The 20,758-nt window shown below is 43.3% G+C and overlaps 1 protein-coding gene across 1 annotated transcript in view; it reads left to right on the top strand.

Annotated features, from left to right (window-relative positions):
* The first annotated feature begins 6,279 nt into the window (after positions 1–6,279).
* igf2r (insulin-like growth factor 2 receptor) overlaps positions 6,280–20,758 on the top strand; it is a 169,983-nt gene continuing 155,504 nt past the window's right edge. Inside the window, exon 1 of the mRNA XM_080200242.1 lies at positions 6,280–6,488. Within this exon, the coding sequence (XP_080056368.1) occupies positions 6,364–6,488 (125 nt within the window). The 5' untranslated portion in view covers positions 6,280–6,363. The remainder of the gene's footprint in view (positions 6,489–20,758) is intronic.

Here is a 20,758-nt window from a genome sequence, read left to right as displayed (position 1 = left end):
ATATTGGCTGTTGTGGATGGAAAGTACAAATTTCTGTCTCACTCAGAACATGTTTTTTTTTATCTTTTGGGGAATCAGAACAAGTTTAGGGCCCCGAAAGGTGGAATGGCAAGGGGTGAAAGGTCAGGGTTTGTATCACCTGCAATCAAATGGGAAAGGAAAAACGTGTTATAGGTGATGGAGCAGCGTGTCATGGGATGAACGGTCACTTTGGAAATCTGAAAGGGGAAAGATGTGTTCGATGGTAGAATTGTGGTAGAGGTAGTTGAAATGGCTGAGAATTATCTGTCAAATTCAGAGACTTGTGGGGTGGAAAATGACAATAAGTAAACTCCCTGTGATGATTCTGGGAATTTTAAATATTTCTTGCCTAGCTATGAATGCATCACCTACAATGGAGATGTCTCAGGAAACAAATCCCTGAGGCAGATTTCTACTCAAACTACATTATTAAAAACTACTTATGTTTGTATTTTTTTAAAAAAAAATCTCAAATTGTGGCAAGTTTAGAGGGAGAGAACTGCTTTGAGGGATCTCATGTGAGTGATCTGAGAAAGAGATCTAATTTATGAAGTCATGAAGGTTTCCTTTTATTGAGTCAGTCTCAGGGATTTTACTGAGAAAGCAAATGCAATCTAGATTATTGAGAACGCCAGCCCAAAAAGATTTTATGGAAGTTGAGTCGAGAAATCATTGGGAGCAGATTAGATTGGAGTGGTCACATTGGTTTGTGATCCCATCATACTCAAAGAAAAGGCATAATCTGAATTGTGTTGGTTAATCGCTTCCAATAGAGGTAAATTCCATGTTTGCTCACCTCACATCACAATATTTAGCATCATACAGACAAGTTTGGATTTCAGTTATTCATAGACATTTTTACAAGTGAATAAGCACTCATCAATTAAGGTAAAAGCATAATACTGCAGATAGAGTCATAGAGGTTTACAGCATGGAAACAGGCCCTTAGGCCCAACTTGTCCATGCCGCTTTTTTAAACCTAAGCCTGGGTTTGATTCCCGGCTTGGGTCAGGGTCTGTGCGGATTCTCCGCGTTCTCCCCGTGTCTGCGTGGGCTTCCTCCGGGTGCTCCGGTTTCCTCCCACAGTCCGGAAGATGTTGGGTGTGTTGGCCGTGCTGGGCTGCCCCTTAATGTCCCGAGACGTGTGGGATGATCAGGGTAAGTACATTGGGTTACGGGTATAGGACCTGGGTAAGGTACTCTATCAGAAGCTTGGTGCGGTCTCGATGGGCCAAGTGGCCTCCTTCTGCACTGTGGGATTCTATGAGTGAGAAAATAACCCATGGGGAACAGTGCAGCTTTAAGCTAATTAAAAACTAAATTCTCCAATAATATCGCCAACTTCAAAATGGGCTGTCGGAATCTGGAAGTTTGGAATGGGAGGGAAGTAGATTGTGCCTGTCCTGCAGGAGGTCCTGTCTCTCAGCTGTAGATAGATGATGAACCCAAGGCCCCAACATCCCTGTCAAGGAGATGTTGCAATGAAGGGCAATGTTGCAAAGAAGAGCAAGAGAATTCTCCCCCCTTGTCCTGAGAAGTGTCCCTCAACCAACATCAAGTCCTGGGAACATAAAAAACTCAATATAAATATGTCCCTTCTTGTTTTTTAAAAAAATTTGACACAAAACTTTGTGACACCCAAAGTGTGATGTATATCTCAAACCATACATCACCCATCGAGTGATTGCCACAATTTAAAACATGTCGATTTCCGAATTCTCATTCTTGTTTCCAAATTGCTCCATTGCTTTGTTGCTCTCTCTAACCATTTTAATCCAGCAGTCGGGGTTGGCCTGCCTGAATATGAACTCCCTCCAAATTAATGGTCTAATCAGGGAGACCCCCTGCTCTGTACTGAAACAGTGTCAGTTCCTCTGGCACTCCAGATGTAGACTGCACACTGAGGCCATTCTGTATCATGTAGTTGGATCCTATCAATAAAGGAAGGGACTTCCACATCTGAGGACTTATTACACTCTGTAGCTCTAGTCCTCTCCAGCAGCGTGAGAAATAGGAGCAGAAATTGGCTATATGACCTTGAGCCTACTCCACCATTGAGCAGTTATGTATGTGGGGCATAGCCCTTTTAAGAGGATGGTCAGGTGACTTGGGGCAAGGGGTGACCTGCTCAGGAATCCACCCTATGAACGGTTAAGGTGCGAGAAGAACAGCTCCTCACTAAACCCTGTTGTTCCTGTGGTTTTCCTCCATGTGAGTTTACCACGGAATGCCTACGGTGCAGAGGGAGGCCATTTGGCCCATTGAGTCTGCACTGACCACAATCCCACCCAGACCCTACCCCCCCTTACCTCAGGCATTTACCCTAGCTAGTCCCCTTAACACTAAGGGTCAATTTAGCATGGCCAATCCACCTAACCTGCATGTCTTTGGACTGTGGGAGGAGGCTGGAGCGCTGGGAGGAAACCCACACGGACATGGGGAGGATGTGCAAACTCCACACAGTGACCCGAGCCAGGAACCGTACCCAGATCTCTGGTGCTGTGAGGCAGTGGCATTAACCGCTGTGCCGTCTATGCCACTGTGTTCTTTGGAAGCTACCTCCCCCAGTAGTCTCAGATTTAACGAGTACAGTTGTGATTAATAGAACATAGAACACTACAGCACAAACAGGCCCTTCGGCCCACAAGTTGCGCCAATCATATCCCTACTTACCAGGCCTATCTATAACACTCAATCCCATATACTCATCATGGGCTTCATATACTCATCATCATCTTGGGCCTCAACCTCATTTTCCCACCCATATCCCTTAATTCCCTGAGAGACAAAAAGATCTGTCAATCCCAGCCCTCTGGGGTAGAGAATCCTGAAGATTTTGAATGAAGCGGTTTCTCCTCACCTCAGTCCAAAATAATCAACCCCTCATCCTGAAATCTGGATTCCCTAGCCAGGGGAACCAATCTCCCCATGTTTACACATCAGGACCACTTCCACCTAGAAGGACAAGGACAGCAGATACATGGGGAACGCCTCCAAGTTCTCCCCCCCCACAAGCCACTCACCACCCTGATTTGGAAATACGTCACTGTTCCAGCGCAGTCACTGGGTCAAAATCCTGGAATTCCCTCCCAAATGGCTTTGTGGGCCAACCCACAGCAGGTGGACTGCAGCGATTCAAGAAGGCAGCTCACCACCACTTTCTCAAGGGCAACTAGTCTCTCACCTATCCAGTCTCTAGTTCTGGCCTTTGAATTACTCCACCATTGGCAGCTGCCTAGGCTTAAAGCTCTGGAATTCTGGCCATAAACCTCTCCAATTCTGCCCTTCCCAAACCTGCTTTGAGACTTTTGAAATAACCTCATCTGCCCTCAAATCTCCCAAGGTGGCCCAGTGTTATTGTTTGTCTGTTTATGCTTCTGTTAAAATATCTTGGAGGATTTCCCTACATCATAGAATCATTGGATCATAGAATCCCGACAGTACAGAAGAGGCCATTTGACCCATTGAGTCTGTGCCGACCACAATCCCATCCAGACGCTATTCCCTTAACCCCACGCATTTACCCTTGCTAGTCCCCCTGATAATAAGAGGCACTTTAGCAATTGACCAACTGAGCTAACCAACACATCTTTCAGAGCACCCAGAGGAAACCCACGCAGACACGGGGAGGGTTCACACAAAGGGTTGTGGGGGTATGGAATGCACATCCAAGTAAGGTGGTGGAGGTAGGCACGCTGGAGTTGTTTAAGGGATACTTAGATAGGCACATGAGCGGAATAGAGATGGAGGGATATAGGAGACTGTTTTAAGTAAGGATCAAGGGCCTTGGGACGTTCCTGGGAATCAATTGATTCCTATGGACCTTCCAACATATTTCCTGTTTTACTTTTGAGCTTCTGGGGATTCCCTTGAGTGTTTGCATTAGATGTGCATGTTATTGATGTTTTTCTCTTTTAATCCACAGGTGCTTCGGTTCACCTTGTTGTCCAACAAGGGGCATACACGTGGTGGGTTGTGCGAGGGCTGCTCTTGGATGTTTCGAGAGTAGCCTAGTACTTCATGTCGTTAGTGTACGCTTAAACTGAACCATCTGACGGGCAACACGGCAGCTCAGTGACTATCGCTGTGTGCTGTGCAGATACATGGATTTGGGCCGGTGTCTGTGTTTGCATGTTCTCCGTGTGCTTGCGTGGGTTTTCTCCAGGTGCTCCAGTTTCCTCCCACACCCCAAAGATGTGGTCTTAGGCTGATTGGTGTAACAAATTGTCCCTAAATTATTCTCCCCTCAATCTGGTTTCCAATGTGGAGTGCCATAAGCGTAGACAAGGGTCACGGGTGGAAGAGGGAACTCACAATGTTAAAATGGCAGCGTGGGCTCGTTGGGCCAAAGGGCCTGTTTCCCATGCTGTGTTGTTCTTTGTTCTAGTCCCAATTGCCTGCATTTGGCCCATATTCCTCTATACCCATCTTACCCATGTAACTGTCTAAACACTTTTCAAAAGACAAAATTGTATCTGCCTCTACTACCTCTGGCCGCTTGTTCCAGACACTCACCACCCTCTGAAAAAATTGCTCCCCTCGACCTTCCTGCATCTTTTCCCTCTCACCTTAAACTTATGCCCTCTAATTTTACACTCCCTTCCCTACCTTTGGGAAAAGATATTGATTATCTAGCTGATCTCTGCCCCTCATTATAAAATAAGAATCACCCCTCAGCCTTCTACGTTCCAGAGCAAAAAGTCCCAGTCTATCCAGGCTCTCCTTATAACTCAAGCCATCAAGTCCCGGTAGCATCCTAGTAAATCTCTTTTGCACTCTTTCTAGTTTAATAACATCCTTTCTACAATAGGGTGACCAGAACTGTACATGGTATTCCAAGTGTGGCCTTACCAATGTCTTGTACAACTCCCAACTCCTGTATTCAATGTTCTGACTAATGAAACCAAGCATACTGAATGCCTTCTTCACCATTCTGTCCACCTGTGGCTCCACTTTCAAGGAGCTATGAATATGTACTCCTAGATCCCTTTGTTCTGTAACTTCCCCCAATGCCCCTACCATTAACTGAATATGTCCTGCGCTGGTTCAATCTATCAAAATGCATCACCTTGCATTTATCCAAATTAAACTCCATCTGCCATTCGTCAGCCCACTGGCACAATTGATCAAGATCCCATTGCAATCCAAGATAACTTTCTTCACTATCCACTATGCCACCAATCTTGGTGTCATCTACAAACTTACTAACCGTACCTCCTATATTTTCATCCAATTCATTAATATAAACAATATGAATGCTAGAATCTGAAACAAAAGCAGAAAATGCTGGAAAATCTCAGCAAGTCTGACGACATCTGTGAGGAGAGAATAGAGCCAACATTTCAAATCTAGATGACCCTTCTGGTCCCCAATACATTGAAATAAGTGGCTACTGTTTCAGTTTTTGCACCTACATCTATTCATGCCAAATAATCTGGGTCATTCTTAACTTGCCAGCTCAGCCCAGTCCATCATGCAAAGCAGCCCCCCCACCCATTGACCGTCTACATTTCCCGCTGCCTTGGAAAAACAGCCAGCTTAATTAAGGACCCCACACAACCCGGCCATACTTTCTTCCACTGGGAAAAAGATAAAGTTTGAGTACACATACTAACCAACTCAAAAACAGCTGCACCCCTACTACCATCAAACTCTCGAATGGACCTACCTCGCACGATGTTGATCTTTCTCTACACCCTAGACTATGACTGTAATGCTATATTCTACACTCTCTCGTTTCCTTCTCTATGATCGAATGTTTTGTCCGAATAACGCACAAGAAACAAAAATATCTGTTAATACACATGACAGTAATCAATCAGGTCAATCAATCTGTTTTCAACAATCTCAGTAAGCAGGCAGTAATAGATGACCATAACAGCGAGTCTCGTCTGATTCAGCCAACACTAACCACAGTCACAAACTTAAACGAAAGAATAGATTTTAACGCCGTTAACCTGCCCAACCATCCCTCTGCGCGCGCAGCTGACACACGTGATGAAGAAGCCCGCCTCAGGGTTGGTCGCGTGATGGAGATAGGACCCCGCCTCACATGATAAGTCATTCGACGGGGATAAGCCCCGCCTCTCTGGGCCAGTCATGTGACTGGGATAAGCCCCGCCTCTCTGGGCCAGTCATGTGACTGGGATAAGCCCCGCCTCTGGGCCAGTCATGCGACGGGGATAAGCCCCGCCTCTCTGGGTCAGTCATGTGACAGGGATAAGCCCCGCCTCTCTGGGCCAGTCATGTGAGGGGGGGGTAAGGCAGTCCGCTGCAGGAGGAGGCCTCGGTTTGTCTTAGCTGGAAGGAGGGTAGAAGCTGTTGCTTGTTCTTTCAGCAACAATGTGGGTCCGGGCGCCGTGCTCGGGCTCTGTGGGAGTGGCGAGGTGGTTGCTGCTTCTTGTCCTTTGGTGTGTGTGGAGTGGAGCGCAGGCGGCCGAGCCATTTAGCTATCCGGAGCTGTGTGGGTGAGTCTGGAGCTGTCACCCTCCCCACCCCACCTTCTCCTCCGCCCGTACCGACTCCAGCCCGCCACCCGGACTCCCGGGCTGCAGGCTCTTGAACGGAGCTGCGGGCCGGCTGCCAAGTGTCTGCGTGGAGCTCGGCCCCAAACCAGTTACCGCTCCTGGCTGAGGGAGAAGGGAGCCAGTTTCTGGGCTGGTCACTGTTACTGAGGCCAAGTCCTTTCAATCAGCTTGGAAACATTGATCCCAATCTGAGGGGCTGTCTATTTGCCCTGGGGAGCATTCCCTTTGCGCCAGAGAGTTGGAGTCCCACTCCTGAGAGTGCTACATTGTCTGAGGTGTTTGTTGTCTTTGGCTTCTCCTACTCCCCGGCCTGAGTTAAGTAATCCTGTTTTCGAGGAGCAGACAGTGACTCCTTGGTGCCCTGGACAATATTCATTTCTCAACCAAAATCATTAAATTGGATGATGTGGTCATTGTCACATTGCTGTTTGTCAGTCCTTGCTGTGTATAAATTAGCTGCCATGTGACTATGCTGCAAAATACTTCAGTGACTGCAAACAGCTTTGGGACGTTTGAGGTCGTAGAAGGCATCAAAAAATGCAATTGTTTCTGTCCATAGTTTTTGAATTGATTTCTTGTCATATGTATTGTAACACAATGTAAATTATTGTTGCTTGTGTGGTTAACAAAGCATACTGTTCATAGAGTATATAGGGAGAAGGAAAAGAGAGGGTGCACAATGTAGTGTCTTAGGCATGGCTAGAGTGTAGAGAAAGATCAACTTAATGATGGTCCATTTCTGTAGTCTGACAGCAAGAAAGAAGCTGTTCTTGAGCTGGTTAGTATGTGATCTTTATCTTTTTCCTGATGGAAGAAGGTGGAAGAGAGTATGTTGTGGTCCTTGATTACGCTGACTGCTTTTGAGGCTGTGGAGAGTGTAGCCAATGGATGAGAAGCTGGTTTGTGTGATGAACTGGGCTATGTTCACAATCCATTGCAGTTTCTTACATATTTGCTGTGCCTTCTAATTGACTAAATCAGGTACTTTTAGGCTAAATCTGATTTGTTTTCTTTTTACTCTCTAGTTCTGCATATGTGTAGCATCTATTTGTAAGGCAGATCCACACTGGGCATGTGCATGTCTATTTCTGTTGTGGGTCTCACATTTGAGTCATAAAAGACAATGTTGTAAATTAGAAGCATCCTAGATAATGGAGTGGCTATTGCTGAAAAGAGACATGCTATCAAAAGCTTTTCATCTTGCACTCGTGAGATCAGATCTGTAAGAATATCATTTATAAGGGGAATAAGAATTTGTACTGCTTGAGGGTGTGTGTCGATTGGTAGGGATGTTGCCATGCACTTAGCTGATCTTGGGCATACAAGTTGCAGGATACTGAAAGTCTTTGGTTTTTCACAAGCAATGCCAATATATGGTAGAGTTGAGGCCTCAAGGACAGCTCAGACATACATAAGAACATAAGAAATAGGAGCAGGAGTAGGCCATCTAGCCCTTCGAGCCTGCCCCGCCATTCAATAAGATCATGGCTGATCTGTTGTGGCTCAGTTCCACTTTCCCGCCCTCTCCCCATAACCCTTAATCCCCTCTCTTATCAAGAACCCATCAACCCGCTTCTTAAAAATATTTAGCGAGGCAGCCTCCACCACTTCAACGGGCAGAGAATTCCAGAGATTCACCACCCTTTGAGTGAAGAAGTTCCTCCTCAACTCCGTTCTAAACCGCCTCCCCTTTATCTTGAGGCTGTGCCCCCTAGTCCTACTGTCTTTTTTGAGCGGGAAGAGTCTCTCCACCTCTATCCTATCCATCCCATTCATCATCTTATACGTCTCAATGAGATCTCCCCTCATTCTTCTAAACTCTAACGAGTACAAGCCTAGTTTATTCAGCCTCTCCTCATAGCTCAATCCCCTCAACTCCGGTATCAGCCTAGTAAACCTCCTCTGCACTCCCTCCAGGGCCAAAATATCCTTGCGCCGGTACGGCGCCCAAAACTGCACACAGTACTCCAGCTGCGGCCTCACCAATGCCCTATACAGCTGCAGCAAGACCTCCCTACTTTTATATTCAATCCCCCTCGCTATGAAGGCCAGCATCCCATTCGCCTTCCTGACCACCTGCTGCACCTGCAAGCTGGGTTTTTGCGACTCATGCACAAGGACCCCGAGGTCCCTCTGCACCGTCGCCTGCTGCAGTTTTTCGCCACGTAAGTAATAGTCCTTCCTACCATTCTTCCTACCAAAGTGGACCACCTCACACTTGCCAACATTAAATTCCATTTGCCATTTCCTGGCCCATTCGCCCAGCCTATCTAGATCCTTCTGCAGACTCTCCACACCCTCCGCACAATTTGCCTTTCCCCCAATCTTGGTGTCATCAGCAAATTTCGACACCCTGCACTCGGTTCCCTCCTCCAGATCATCTATATAAATGGTAAATAGCTGAGGCCCCAGCACCGACCCCTGGGGCACCCCACTAGTCACCAACCGCCAATCCGAATAGCACCCATTGACCCCCACTCTCTGCCTCCTATTTGACAACCAATCCTCTATCCACGCTAACACCCTACCCCTTAACTCCATGTCCCCTGACCTTCTGCAATAACCTCTTGTGAGGTACCTTGTCAAACGCCTTCTGAAAATCCAGAAAGACCGCATCCACCGGCTCTCCTCTATCCACTGCCCTAGACACATCCTCATAGAACTCCAGTAAATTTGTCAGACACGACTTCCCTTTAATGAAACCGTGTTGCGTCCGCCCTATCAAGCAATTCCCTTCAAGATGCCTCGCAATTTCCTCCTTAATGACAGATTCTAACATTTTACCTACCACAGACGTTAAACTAACCGGCCTATAATTCCCCGCCTTTTGCCTGGCACCCTTCTTAAACAACGGCGTAACATTAGCCGTTTTCCAATCTTCCGGCACTTCCCCGGAATCCAGCGACGTCTGGAAAATAACCACCAAGGCATCCACTATAACCTCCGCCATTTCTTTCAGAACCCTCGGATGCATTCCATCCGGTCCTGGGGACTTGTCCACAATCAGCCCCTCCAGTCTGTCGAGCACCACCTCTCTAGTAACAGTAATGTCATTAAGACCCTCCAGTCCTACCACCTTTCCATCTCTAACACCCGGCAAATTATTCATGTCCTCCTCCGTGAAGACAGAAACAAAAAAGTTATTCAATACCTTAGCCATATCCCCATCCCCTACCACTAGCTCCCCTTTCTCATCCTCTAAAGGACCAACGTTCACCCTAGCCAGCCTCTTCCTTTTTATATATTTATAAAAACTCTTGCTATCCTTTTTTATATTAAGTGCTAGCCCAGCCTCATAGCTTCTCCTACCCTCCTTTATCAACTTCTTTGTCAATCTTTGTTGACATTTAAACCTTTCCCAATCCTCTTCTCGCCCACTGCTCTTAGCTACTCTAAATTCCTCCGCTTTTAATTTAACACTTTCCTTCACCTCCTTCGTTATCCACGGCTTATTACCTCTCTTCCTACTGTCCTTTTTAACCATCGGAATAAATTTCTGCTGAGCACCAAGAAAGATCTCCTTAAAGATCCTCCACTGCTCCTCAGCAGACCTACCTTCCAACGCACTCCCCCAGTCCACATTTGCCAATTCTTCTCTCATCCTACCATACTCCCCTCTATTCAAACAAAGGACGCGTGTCCGGGAACCCACTTTCTCCTCCTCCATCTGCACCAGAAACTCCACCATACAATGATCACTCTCTCCAAGAGGATCCTTCACCGCAAGGTCCCTAATTCTACCCACCTCATTACATAGCACCAGATCCAAGATAGCTCGCTCCCTCGTCGGCTCCAACACACACTGTTCAAGGAAATTATCCCGGCAGCATTCCAAGAACTCCTCCTCGAGCCCACCTCGTCCAACATGGGTCGACCAATCAATATGCAGATTGAAATCTCCCATAACTACGGCCGTCCCATTCCTGCACGCCGCACTTATTTGCGCGTTAACAGCCCGCCCCACCACAGATCGGTGAACTCAACAAGAGGGCAGGAATAGTCCTCTACATGTTTGACCACATCAACAAAATTCCTGCCATTTTCTTGGATCAAAATTGATGTCTTTTGTACCTACCATAAAGCATGATCAGGCATCCTGCTGGAAAGAAAATTGCAAAAATGCTTGTGTAAGAGTCACAAGGGTGATATCAAGATGTTGGATGGTACGTATAAAATTTGTCCATTGCACCTGCATATATATATATAGGCTGCACAGTGTGGATTGGCCAAATGGTTGGGCAGCTACAGCTATTTCTGAGCAAGTTAAGGAATTGCACATACATGGGGAAGGATCCTCCACTTTTATGAAGACCATGCGGACATGCATGTCAATTGCAATGCTATGTCCATGTCAACATTGCTCACCTATTCACCAATTGCCCACTCAAGGAAGCCATAAACATTTGCACCATATCTCTATGGTGATTTAGATGTATCATCTTTGAATTTGTATATTGAAATTATGAATTCAGCAACTCAAGCAGTTGAGTTCAATTCAAAGCCATCATGTACAAATAGATGGCATTGCCATGGGATCCCTCTAGGCCCAGCTCTCGTCAACATCTTTCAGTTTTTGAGAAATGACCCCTAACCTCCAATCCCTTGCACCTTTCCAATACGTAGATGATACGGTTGCTGTATTTGAATCCGCACCTGCATATAAGAATTTCCTTACACGCACCAATGGACTCTATCCTGAATCTATGAAGTGGAGCTTCTTTTCCATGAAATGCTAGTTGTATCAACCAATGGCAAGCCTATCTTCATTGGTTCCACATGTTATAAGATTGGTTTTGCTAACAAACTCGTAAATGAGGCCTGAGCCATTTGCTCAGTGCAAGCTTGATGCTGAAATAGGGCCTATCAAAGCCCTCCTGCAGGATAGTGGCTTCCATGTTCTGATCATTGCAATATGTTCTGAAAATACTGAGGCCTGTTAAATGCCTATCCTTCCTTGGATTACTCTGGAAAGGTATCTCCAAAATCTAAGCCAAGGGTAAAGCTCCCCATTTAATGCTATTATTACCTTGTAGCAATGCATGGTATTCACCACGAGCAGGATGTTGCTGTCAAATCCAAAAGGCATTCTGTCTTCCATGCAAATGAGTAAGTGGTAGAAGAATTTCAGTGCCAGTATGATGGCAAATATGAGCCATATGTCCTAATGGCTGGTGGATCTTATCCAGCAAAACTCTTCAGCTTTTATCAACACAGTGCTGACCGTACCCAATCTCTATGCTTGTAAAACTCATTTCCAACATCAGTTGTGGTTCTGCAATTGGACAGCTCTTGCTGAACAATTCTGACAATCAATTTCACACTTAGGCTTGCAAAGAAAGTCTTGCAAAGAGTCTTGGAAAGACTCTTCCCGCTCAAAAAAGACAATAGGACTAGGGGGCACAGCCTCTAGATAAAAGGGGGGCGGTTTAGAACAGAGTTGAGGAGGAACTTCTTCACTCAAAGGGTGGTGAATCTCTGGAATTCTCTGCCTGTTGAAGTGGTGGAGGCTGCCTCGCTAAATATTTTTAAGACGCGGGTTGATGGGTTTTTGATAGAGGGGATTAAGGGTTATGGGGAGAGGGCGGGAAAGTGGAACTGAGCCACGACAGATCAGCCATGATCTTATTGAATGGTGGGGCAGGCTCGAAGGGCTGGATGGCCTACTCCTGCTCCTATTTCTTATGTTCTTATGTTCTTAATGCGCATTACTTAATACGTGCTAGAAGCTACAATCACTTATATACAGGTCCTGGTCATTTCCAGGCAAACGCATTGTGCTTTTTTTTTCCCCAACTCAAAAACATGGAGACAACCATTGGTCAAATCATTGCCATGAGCAATCAGTAGATCTGCTTGGTCTGAATTTAAACAAAATCTTAGCAGTTAACTGTTTCCTTGTGCATTCACCATGACACTGCCTCTACCAGAGTCCCATTAATTTGTGTCCTTTTATGCAGTTTCTGTTCCCTTTTACAATTAGTATTCTTGCATATCTATTCTGAGTTCAAATCAAAAGCTTCGACAGATGTCTTTTTTTCAGCAGTACTTGAGTTCTGTTCTACTAAACAGCTATTTATGTAATGGATAATTCAAAGATAATGTTTAGATTAAAAATAGTTTTCAGAGGCCTGAAGCATCACTTGGCCTATAATTTTGCATTTATGTGGAGTATAGTTTGAAAGCTTATTTTCAATGAAATACTGCTCAACAGATTACTGTGTTGTATAGTAAGGTATAAAATGCTGCATAAATTATTTTAATTTATCTCCATTTTAGGCTACCTTTGAAAATACAAAGGAATAAAAATATGAATGAACAATGGGCTGTAACTTCCAGGTTCCCTAGCAGCTGATTTGGGCAGTGTTCCAAAGATGCACTTGAAATCCCTTGGAATTTCCAAGGGAAGTATTTGCGTGGCAATTATTCTGAGGCACTAACTTCTGACCAATTGAACTGTGCTGTGAACATCCAAAAATATGATTTACATTGCTGTCATCATCAGATGGTTTTGACAATTTATGCTTATAGTTACATTCAGTTAGAAGGAATAAAAGCTCTTCTAACTGCTGGGTAACTTTTTAATACCATACTGACCCCCAAGGGACTCCCCTCAACATATTCCCCACCTTTGAGATTCTCCCATGCAGCTTCTGTTATTATCCAACTGTGAAAAATCCACTGCATCTGAATGCACCAGTTCGTAACGTTTTCTATCATGCTTTGTGATTAACTGGCTAAATACAGGGATCACATGCCCTTGCATTTATTTCAATGCCAAAGTACTATTATAGCTCAGCCTGTGGAGGAGCAGGGTGACTTGGACAGTATCTTCAGGTTTTTCTTGTTTAACTGTGCCTATGCATACTTTGGAGTAGATGTTTGATTTATTCGCTAATAATGCTGAGTCCTGGTACTATTACCAGCATTCTCAGAGCAAAATTCAGGCCAGCAATTTGTCACTTTGATTCTCCACATTTAGGCACAAATGCAGCTTTAATTTAGGACACAAGTTTGACACTCAGGACTTTTATTGTCATTGATGAAATGTCTGCAGATTGTTTGAAGTTTGGACATTTGTCATTGCAAACATGTTATAGGAAAAGTTGTTTTATTGTTGCAGAGTTTGATATTTGAGCTATGACCAACTCTGTTGCATAGTTAAAGATTGTGTTTCATGACCTAGGGACTCTAACACATCTAGGCAAACACTTCACTACAATATTGACGGAGTGCTTCATTGTCAGAGGCCATTGGTGCTTGTTCTGCTTCAGGCTGATATATTATAAACCCTATTCAGAGAACAGGAAGGTTTTGTCTCAACCAGTTAAACCAAAAATAACTTCTTATTCATATTACATAATGGGTACAGGGTTCCAATGTAAGTTCCTGCATTTGCTCTAAAACAATTTGTGAAATGTGCAGGTATTTTCAGAAATGCACCACGGCATCTTACTCTAAACTAACCTTGAAGCATTTGCTATGTGGGCAGCATGGTGGAACTGCTGCCTCTCAGCACCAGGGATGCAAGTTTGATTCCTGGCTTGGGTCACTCTCTGTATAGAGTTCGCATTTTCTCGCTGTGTCTGTGTGGGTTTCTTCTGGGTTCTTCAGTTTCTTTCCACAGTCAAAGATGTGTGTTAGGTGAATTGACCATGCAAAACTCTCCCTCAGTGTACCTGAACAAGTGCCAATATGTGGTGACTATGGTATTTTCACAGTAACTTCATTATGAATGCAAACCTATTCGTGACTAATAAATAAACTTGTGGTAAAGTCACTTCCTGTTGAAGCGCACTTGTTCAACTATTCAGTATTATAACTGGGCTGGGTGTCAGATGATGCAGTTTTTTTTCCAGTCCTTCTGACTTATATTTTGAGTTGCTGATTGGAAGCAACCCAAGAGCAGGTAACACTCCTGCAGTGTATCATGAATGGGGACAAATGGATAATGTTCTCCATTGTTGTGATGACTGCTCCCAGTCTCTTGCTAACAAGAAATGTTTAAGTGTAGCAGGAACAAAGTAGACAACATTGCAGTCATGCCACCACACCTCTTGTAAGTTCTGTTTTTCCACAGTCATAACTTCCTTGGCTTGGGATCCAATTGATGAGACTGTATATAATATTTAGCACTACAGAAGTATAACCTCACTACGATCATAACATCCCTATAGTGCAGAAGGAGGCCATTTGTTCCATTGATTATGCACTGACAGCAATCCCATCGAGGCCCTATCCCCATAATCTCACATTTACTCTGCTAATCCCTGGAAACTAAGAGGCAATTTAGTGTGGCCAGTGCGCCTAAGCTGCACATCTTTGGACTGTGGGAGGAAACCTGCACAGACATGGAGGGAATGTGCAAACACCACAGTCACACAAGCCTGGAATTGAACCTGGGTCCCTGGTGCTGAGGCAGCAGTGCTAACCACTGGGCTGCTCGACGTTATTTAGTAACTGCCTAGGGAAACACTTCTGCCTTGAAGGTGGTGCAAAGAACTATAAGTCACCTTCAGTGTCAGATAACTGAACCAAGTATGAGGAAAGCCATGGAGAAACTTGAGTGTTTCATTGTAAAAGAAAGGACTGACTGAGATGAGAGGTACAAAGGATGACAAACATTGTATAGATGTAAATAATTACCATTGCTTCAAATGAAACTGAGATGAGGCTAGTAGATTCTGATTGTGATTGACATCCTTGTTTCCAAATTCCTCCATGATTTTTCCTCTTTCCTATCTCAGTAATTAAACTCTTTCAGCCCCACAACTCTGATATATGCCTGCTAATTGTCATCTCTTGAGCATCCCCTTAAAAACTGGATCCCTAAATCACTCCCAATCTATTTGGGCTTCTTTCTTAAAACCTACCCTTTTGACCCTATATTTCCTTATATCATGCATGGTTTTATAATGTCTCCTGTGAAACACCTTGGAGTGTTTTTTTACATTTAAAAAGGGTGGTGACCACCCAGATCTGTGGTTGCCTACTGGGTTGTTAAACTGTCACCCTTATTTTGATCTCTTCAGTTGGGCTGCAATAATTTTGATTCTCAAACAAAGCCACTTCTTAATATTCCCCGTCAAACTATCAGCAGAACTTTTCTAAATTCGCTGAAGTGAAAGGTGAGGCATCTTTGAAAGATGCTGGTACACCATTGGCCATTGCACTGGCTGGAGTACAATTGCTGTCTGATCTAAAGTCATAATTTAAAACCATTTGGGTAGCGTGCAGGTCACTGGCTTTAATGTTGCAGGAAATTTTCTATCCAAAAGGTGACAAAGCAAGTGCGGTCGTGATCTTGTAGAGGACAGAGTTAGGTGTATTTCTGACCTAACCCACTACACTTCTATCTTTAAACTATTTGTTGGTACTTTGGTATAACTACAGCTTTGGGGATGCTAAATACCAAGGAAGCACTTGAAAATTCTATGTAAATGTAACCTGCTCCATCTCTATTGTGGCCCACTACTGTGAGCGCATATACCTGACACTGCAGGATTGCGATACTAGCTAACTGGATCAGCTCAAGGATTACAACGTGAAATGGGTTATGTTTAATTCTGATTGACAGTAATTTGAGGTAACTGTTTTATCACTCTAATTGGAGTGATGCACAATGTAAACATTAAAACTAAACTGTTTTGTCAATTTACAGAACCTAAATAGTGTAGTTCTGCCTGATGTATGCCTTGATGAATCTAGCGCCTGCTTGTCATTAGGGGGAGTGTGGTGAAGTATTAACAATTCTTTCAGGCTTTCCTGCGTTATTGGGAGTCAACTTTTCCTCTTGGATTTGTTTCCGCTTCAGGTTGGCAGCTTGAATAAACCTTTTGATCTTTCTATACCAGCCTAATTCAATTCGGGTGGCTCTTTCTGAAAAAGGGAACCTGCATTAGAATTTATTCACAATTATAACTGGTTTCTTCTGTTGTGCTGAATTATGTAGACTGTCAAATGATTGCAATGCTGGCAAGTCCTCTAAAATATTTAGACCATTCCAGGCATATCCAACTGTAAGTCATAGCCTGCTTAGTGTATCCTTTTTCCTGTCTCAGATCTTTATTTAGTATTTCATGTCTTTTCTGTAGTTTGTTTTCCCCCTCATACTTTAATTGTGCCTAAACACTGTTTACCTGATGGTGTCAGTCCTTCAGTTCCTTGGTCAAGTGGTTACCCTTTTGAGTGAGCTGAAAAAGGTGAGTATTGGCACTTCATTTTAGCTATAGGAGACGACAATTGGGCCAAGTCACATCCATGTGCACCCCTCATTTGGGAAGAGGAGGAAATAAGTAAAACCTGCTTTTTCTAGTTTAAGATCAGTTAGGATGAGAACAGGAATTAGCTGTAAAAACTCACATTCTAATCAGTATTCTATAAACTGTGTGTGCCTTTCTATGCCCTGTTTCTGATCAGAACTCCCCACTCACCTGATTAAGGAGCAGTGCTCCAAAAGGTAGTGGTGTTTGTTACCAAATAAACCTGTTGGACTTTAACCTGGTGTTGTGAGACTTATTATAAAATGTTGCTGTCAGATAATAGAAATGGCTTAGAAGTCAGCTGAGCAGCACTATGGTAGGGTTTTAAACTGAACAGATTCTGAGGAGTTAGTTCAAAAAATATTCTAGCACCTGCAGTATTTCTTGTTACGGAATCTCCCCTTGTCTCCTTCCAATTATACTGCATAATCTGCCAGGCAATGCTTTCTTCTGGCTTAATGTAAATTAACCTTTAGGGTGGAATTTTCTGTGGGTGCATCATTAGCAAGTTGCACCCAAGATTATTCGTACTTGAGTTTATTTTTTCTATTGTTTATTCACTCCCCAAGATGTTTTAAATCTTGTTTCTATAACACGAGATTTTAGGGATATCAGTCATGGGTCCAGGGAAGGTGCTGAATTTGCACCCATTGCATTTGAAACCATCTATCAGTCATGCATTAGGCACAGTACGTTTAAAAATCTGGAGTTAGTGCTTATCTGTTTTTCACATGATTATTTGGTACCATTTTTAAAAAAATCCAAAGATAACGCAGTACGAAGAGTTTGCCCCTCTTGCCTGGCAGTGAAACCATTGTAAGTAGCTCAGGTGAGTTCAGGGATTAATGGTCTAAGGGCACAGATATTTGGGCATGCCATCATTGCTTGCATAACATGCTTGCACCTGACTTATTCAATTTTAATATTTACTTTAAATCCTGATTACACATACTTCTGAACATATATATAGGAAATTCTATTCCATAGATCAAATTTATTGTTACTCTAGAATGTAGTGACAACCCAATGAAGATTTAAGGACTCCTGATTCTCCTGAATTTTTTTAGCCTGTTCCTTTCCCCTCCCCACAATCCCAAGACTTCCCTGTTATGATGGACTTGTTTAAACTGAAATGTAAACAATACTAGATGTTGAAAATTAATTTTGATCCCTAGTTTCATTTAAAGGAATGCCTGATGTAGTTAATTTCACTTTTTAGGAGCTTTGAATTGTTCAAAAGATAACCTGGAGGATAATGTAGTACAGCAGCCAAACTCTGCTTGTCACTCTTGGTGCTTGGTTAAGTTGTGCTCAAAGTGATCAGACAAGCTTTCCTTTCATTTGTCTTGCTTTTCTTTCAGGTGCGATGGCTCTTAGAATGAGCTTCAGATAGTCATAGTAGTACTAGCTGATCTGCAGTGATCATATGGCAGAGAGACAAGTTTTCTTTTGTCTAGCTTGCTTTTGGCTAAGATCAAGTGTCGTATCGACATGCTGTACTTGGTTGACATCATTAGGTTACATTTCAGCTTCATTCAAAGCAATTTTTAAAAGCGGCATCTTGGCCTTTTGGCTCAGATGCAAGTGAGATCAAGCCTTGGAGGAGGAGCTATGCCTACTCCAATCAGCTTGGATCATATAGATCAAGCCCAAGACAGGAGGTGAGAGCCCTGTCTTGTCAGCTTGGATCGGGAATGTCTCAACTTGTTGAGACTCTGTATTGGATTGAATTGGAATAAAAACAAGTAAAAGATGCTGCACTTTCCATTAAGGAAAGGCTTTGTATTAAGAGCCTGTTGATATTTAGATGTGGTCAGACTTTTTGGTGTTTGTATTATAAAATTTGCAAATACAAAGCTAGAAAATTTTGGAAAAAATGGTGACAAACTTCCAGTGATCAGTCATATCAAGTATTCAGTCATGGTTGTGACGATTTTCTTAGATGAAATGATTTACTAAGGGATTCTGTGGAAACATGTCTTGTGCATTTCCAGCCCCTTGCTAAACTTCCACTTGTCTCTTGGAGATTTTGGTTGTCTAAGAGCATAGTTCACCCTTTGAGTTACCTGCAATAAAGCAGCACCAGCTAGACGCTACCATTTTGATCTTAGTACTGCTAGGGTTTGATACAAATTATTCCTGCCTTGGTGCACGCATTTAGCAACTTTTTTAGTGCACGTGGAGGTTTATGTGCATCTTGAGCTTGGTTGCCCAGCATAATTTGATACTTCCTTGTCCTATTAGATTCAGCAGAAATGTCAGTCCTTTTTAATTCTAGTTTTAGTATTAAGGGGATTTTTAAACAATTATTTTTGCATTAAAATAAAATTTGATGCTTTTACCACACCACTAGATGATCTCCCTGCTCTTACTACAATAATACGTATGAGTTGGGGCAATTGAGGGAGAATAGCACTTTATACTGATTGCACCTTTTTAATTCTTTGTGAGGTACAGCTCTGGATTTTGTTTTATTCATTACTGCTGCAAGTGCTGTTATATTTGTCGTTCAGATTGCTATATTGTGCAATCTATTGAGAAAAGCTTAAATACTGCATTCAGTATTGAAGAGAGGTTCCTACAACTTCTGGTTTTTGAGTAAGATACAAGAAAGCCTAACATGACAATCACTTCCTATGCAGCCTCATTTTGTACACCTCTATCAGAGCCTTTCTTTCCCATTGATTTTTTTTTTACCACTACTACAGTCGGTAATGCTCTGAACCTTGTTTAAAATGAAAATGTGTGTGTTCTGGGCAATGAGGGCAGCGTAGTGGTTAGCACTGCTGCTTCACAGTTCCAGGGATCTGGGTTCAATTCCTGGCTTGGGTCACTGTGGAGTTGCACATTCTCCTCGCATCTGCATGGGTTTCCTCTGGGTGCTGAGGTTTCCTCCCACAGTCCAAAGATGTGCAGGTTAGGTTAATTGGCAATGCTAAATTGACTGTAGATGCATAGGTTAGAGGATTAAAATATGTGGGGATATGGGGGGTAGGGCCTGGGTGGGATTGTGGTTGGTGCAGACTCAATGGTCCGAATGGCCTCTTTTTGTACTGTAGTAATTCTATGCTCCTGTGATTTCTTCTGAGAGGGCACGTCTTTTAAAAAAGGGCAAAAGAAACAGACAATTTGAGGCAAAACCTTCTCAGTTGTTAGGATGTAGAATATACTGTCTGTGAGTATGAAGAAGGTGGTTCAATTGAGGCATTCTAAAAGGAATTAGATTGATATTTGAAAAGGAAGAATACAGTTACAGAGCAATGGCTGGGGAGTAGTATTTGGGTGAGTTGCTCATTCTGAAAGTTGGGGCAGATACGATGGGCCAAGTGGCCACCTGCACTAACAGTTCTACAATTATTTCTCTTGAGCTCCATGCACATCTTTCTTTGTTGAAATCACAACTCACCAGACTGTGTATTCAATTTTTGTCTCCCATAGACCTTAAATAATTTTAACTTGTCTTCCATAATGAAAACAAAATACTGCAAATGCCACAGCTCTGAACCCAGCAAATCAGGCAGCATCTGTGGAGAGTAATATTTCCAGATGAATAAATCTTCTTCAGAACCCCAAGCTTGCTTTCCTCCTCCAAGTTTGAGTTTTAAAAGCCCAGTTTAAGTTGGTTGGTTTGCACGTTGGTCCCTTTTACTTGGATTTCACAAAAAAAATGTGAACATATAGTTTGTGTTTCGGAAGTACAAAGTTTTGTTTTAGGAAAATAACTGCCAGTTGGGAAATTAAAATGAGATAAATAGAAACACTTATAGGAGGAGCTGGTAAACAGACCTTGGTGATTGCAATTCAAAGGGTAATCCATCATTATTTAATGAGGATAGGATTTGAAGGGAGAAACTAATGGACTGTTTTCTTGTTAGAGATGGGATGTCTACGGTTGTCTTTGTAAGGGATTTAAATGATGGGTCCCAAATTTAAAGCTAAGAGCACTTTCGT

Source organism: Carcharhinus amblyrhynchos, chromosome 12, assembly GCF_965287045.1.
Source record: "Carcharhinus amblyrhynchos chromosome 12, sCarAmb.v2.hapA, whole genome shotgun sequence".
Taxonomy (NCBI): domain Eukaryota; kingdom Metazoa; phylum Chordata; class Chondrichthyes; order Carcharhiniformes; family Carcharhinidae; genus Carcharhinus; species Carcharhinus amblyrhynchos.
The sequence above is the reverse complement of the archived record's forward strand: the minus strand, read 5'-3'. Positions and strand labels throughout refer to the sequence as shown.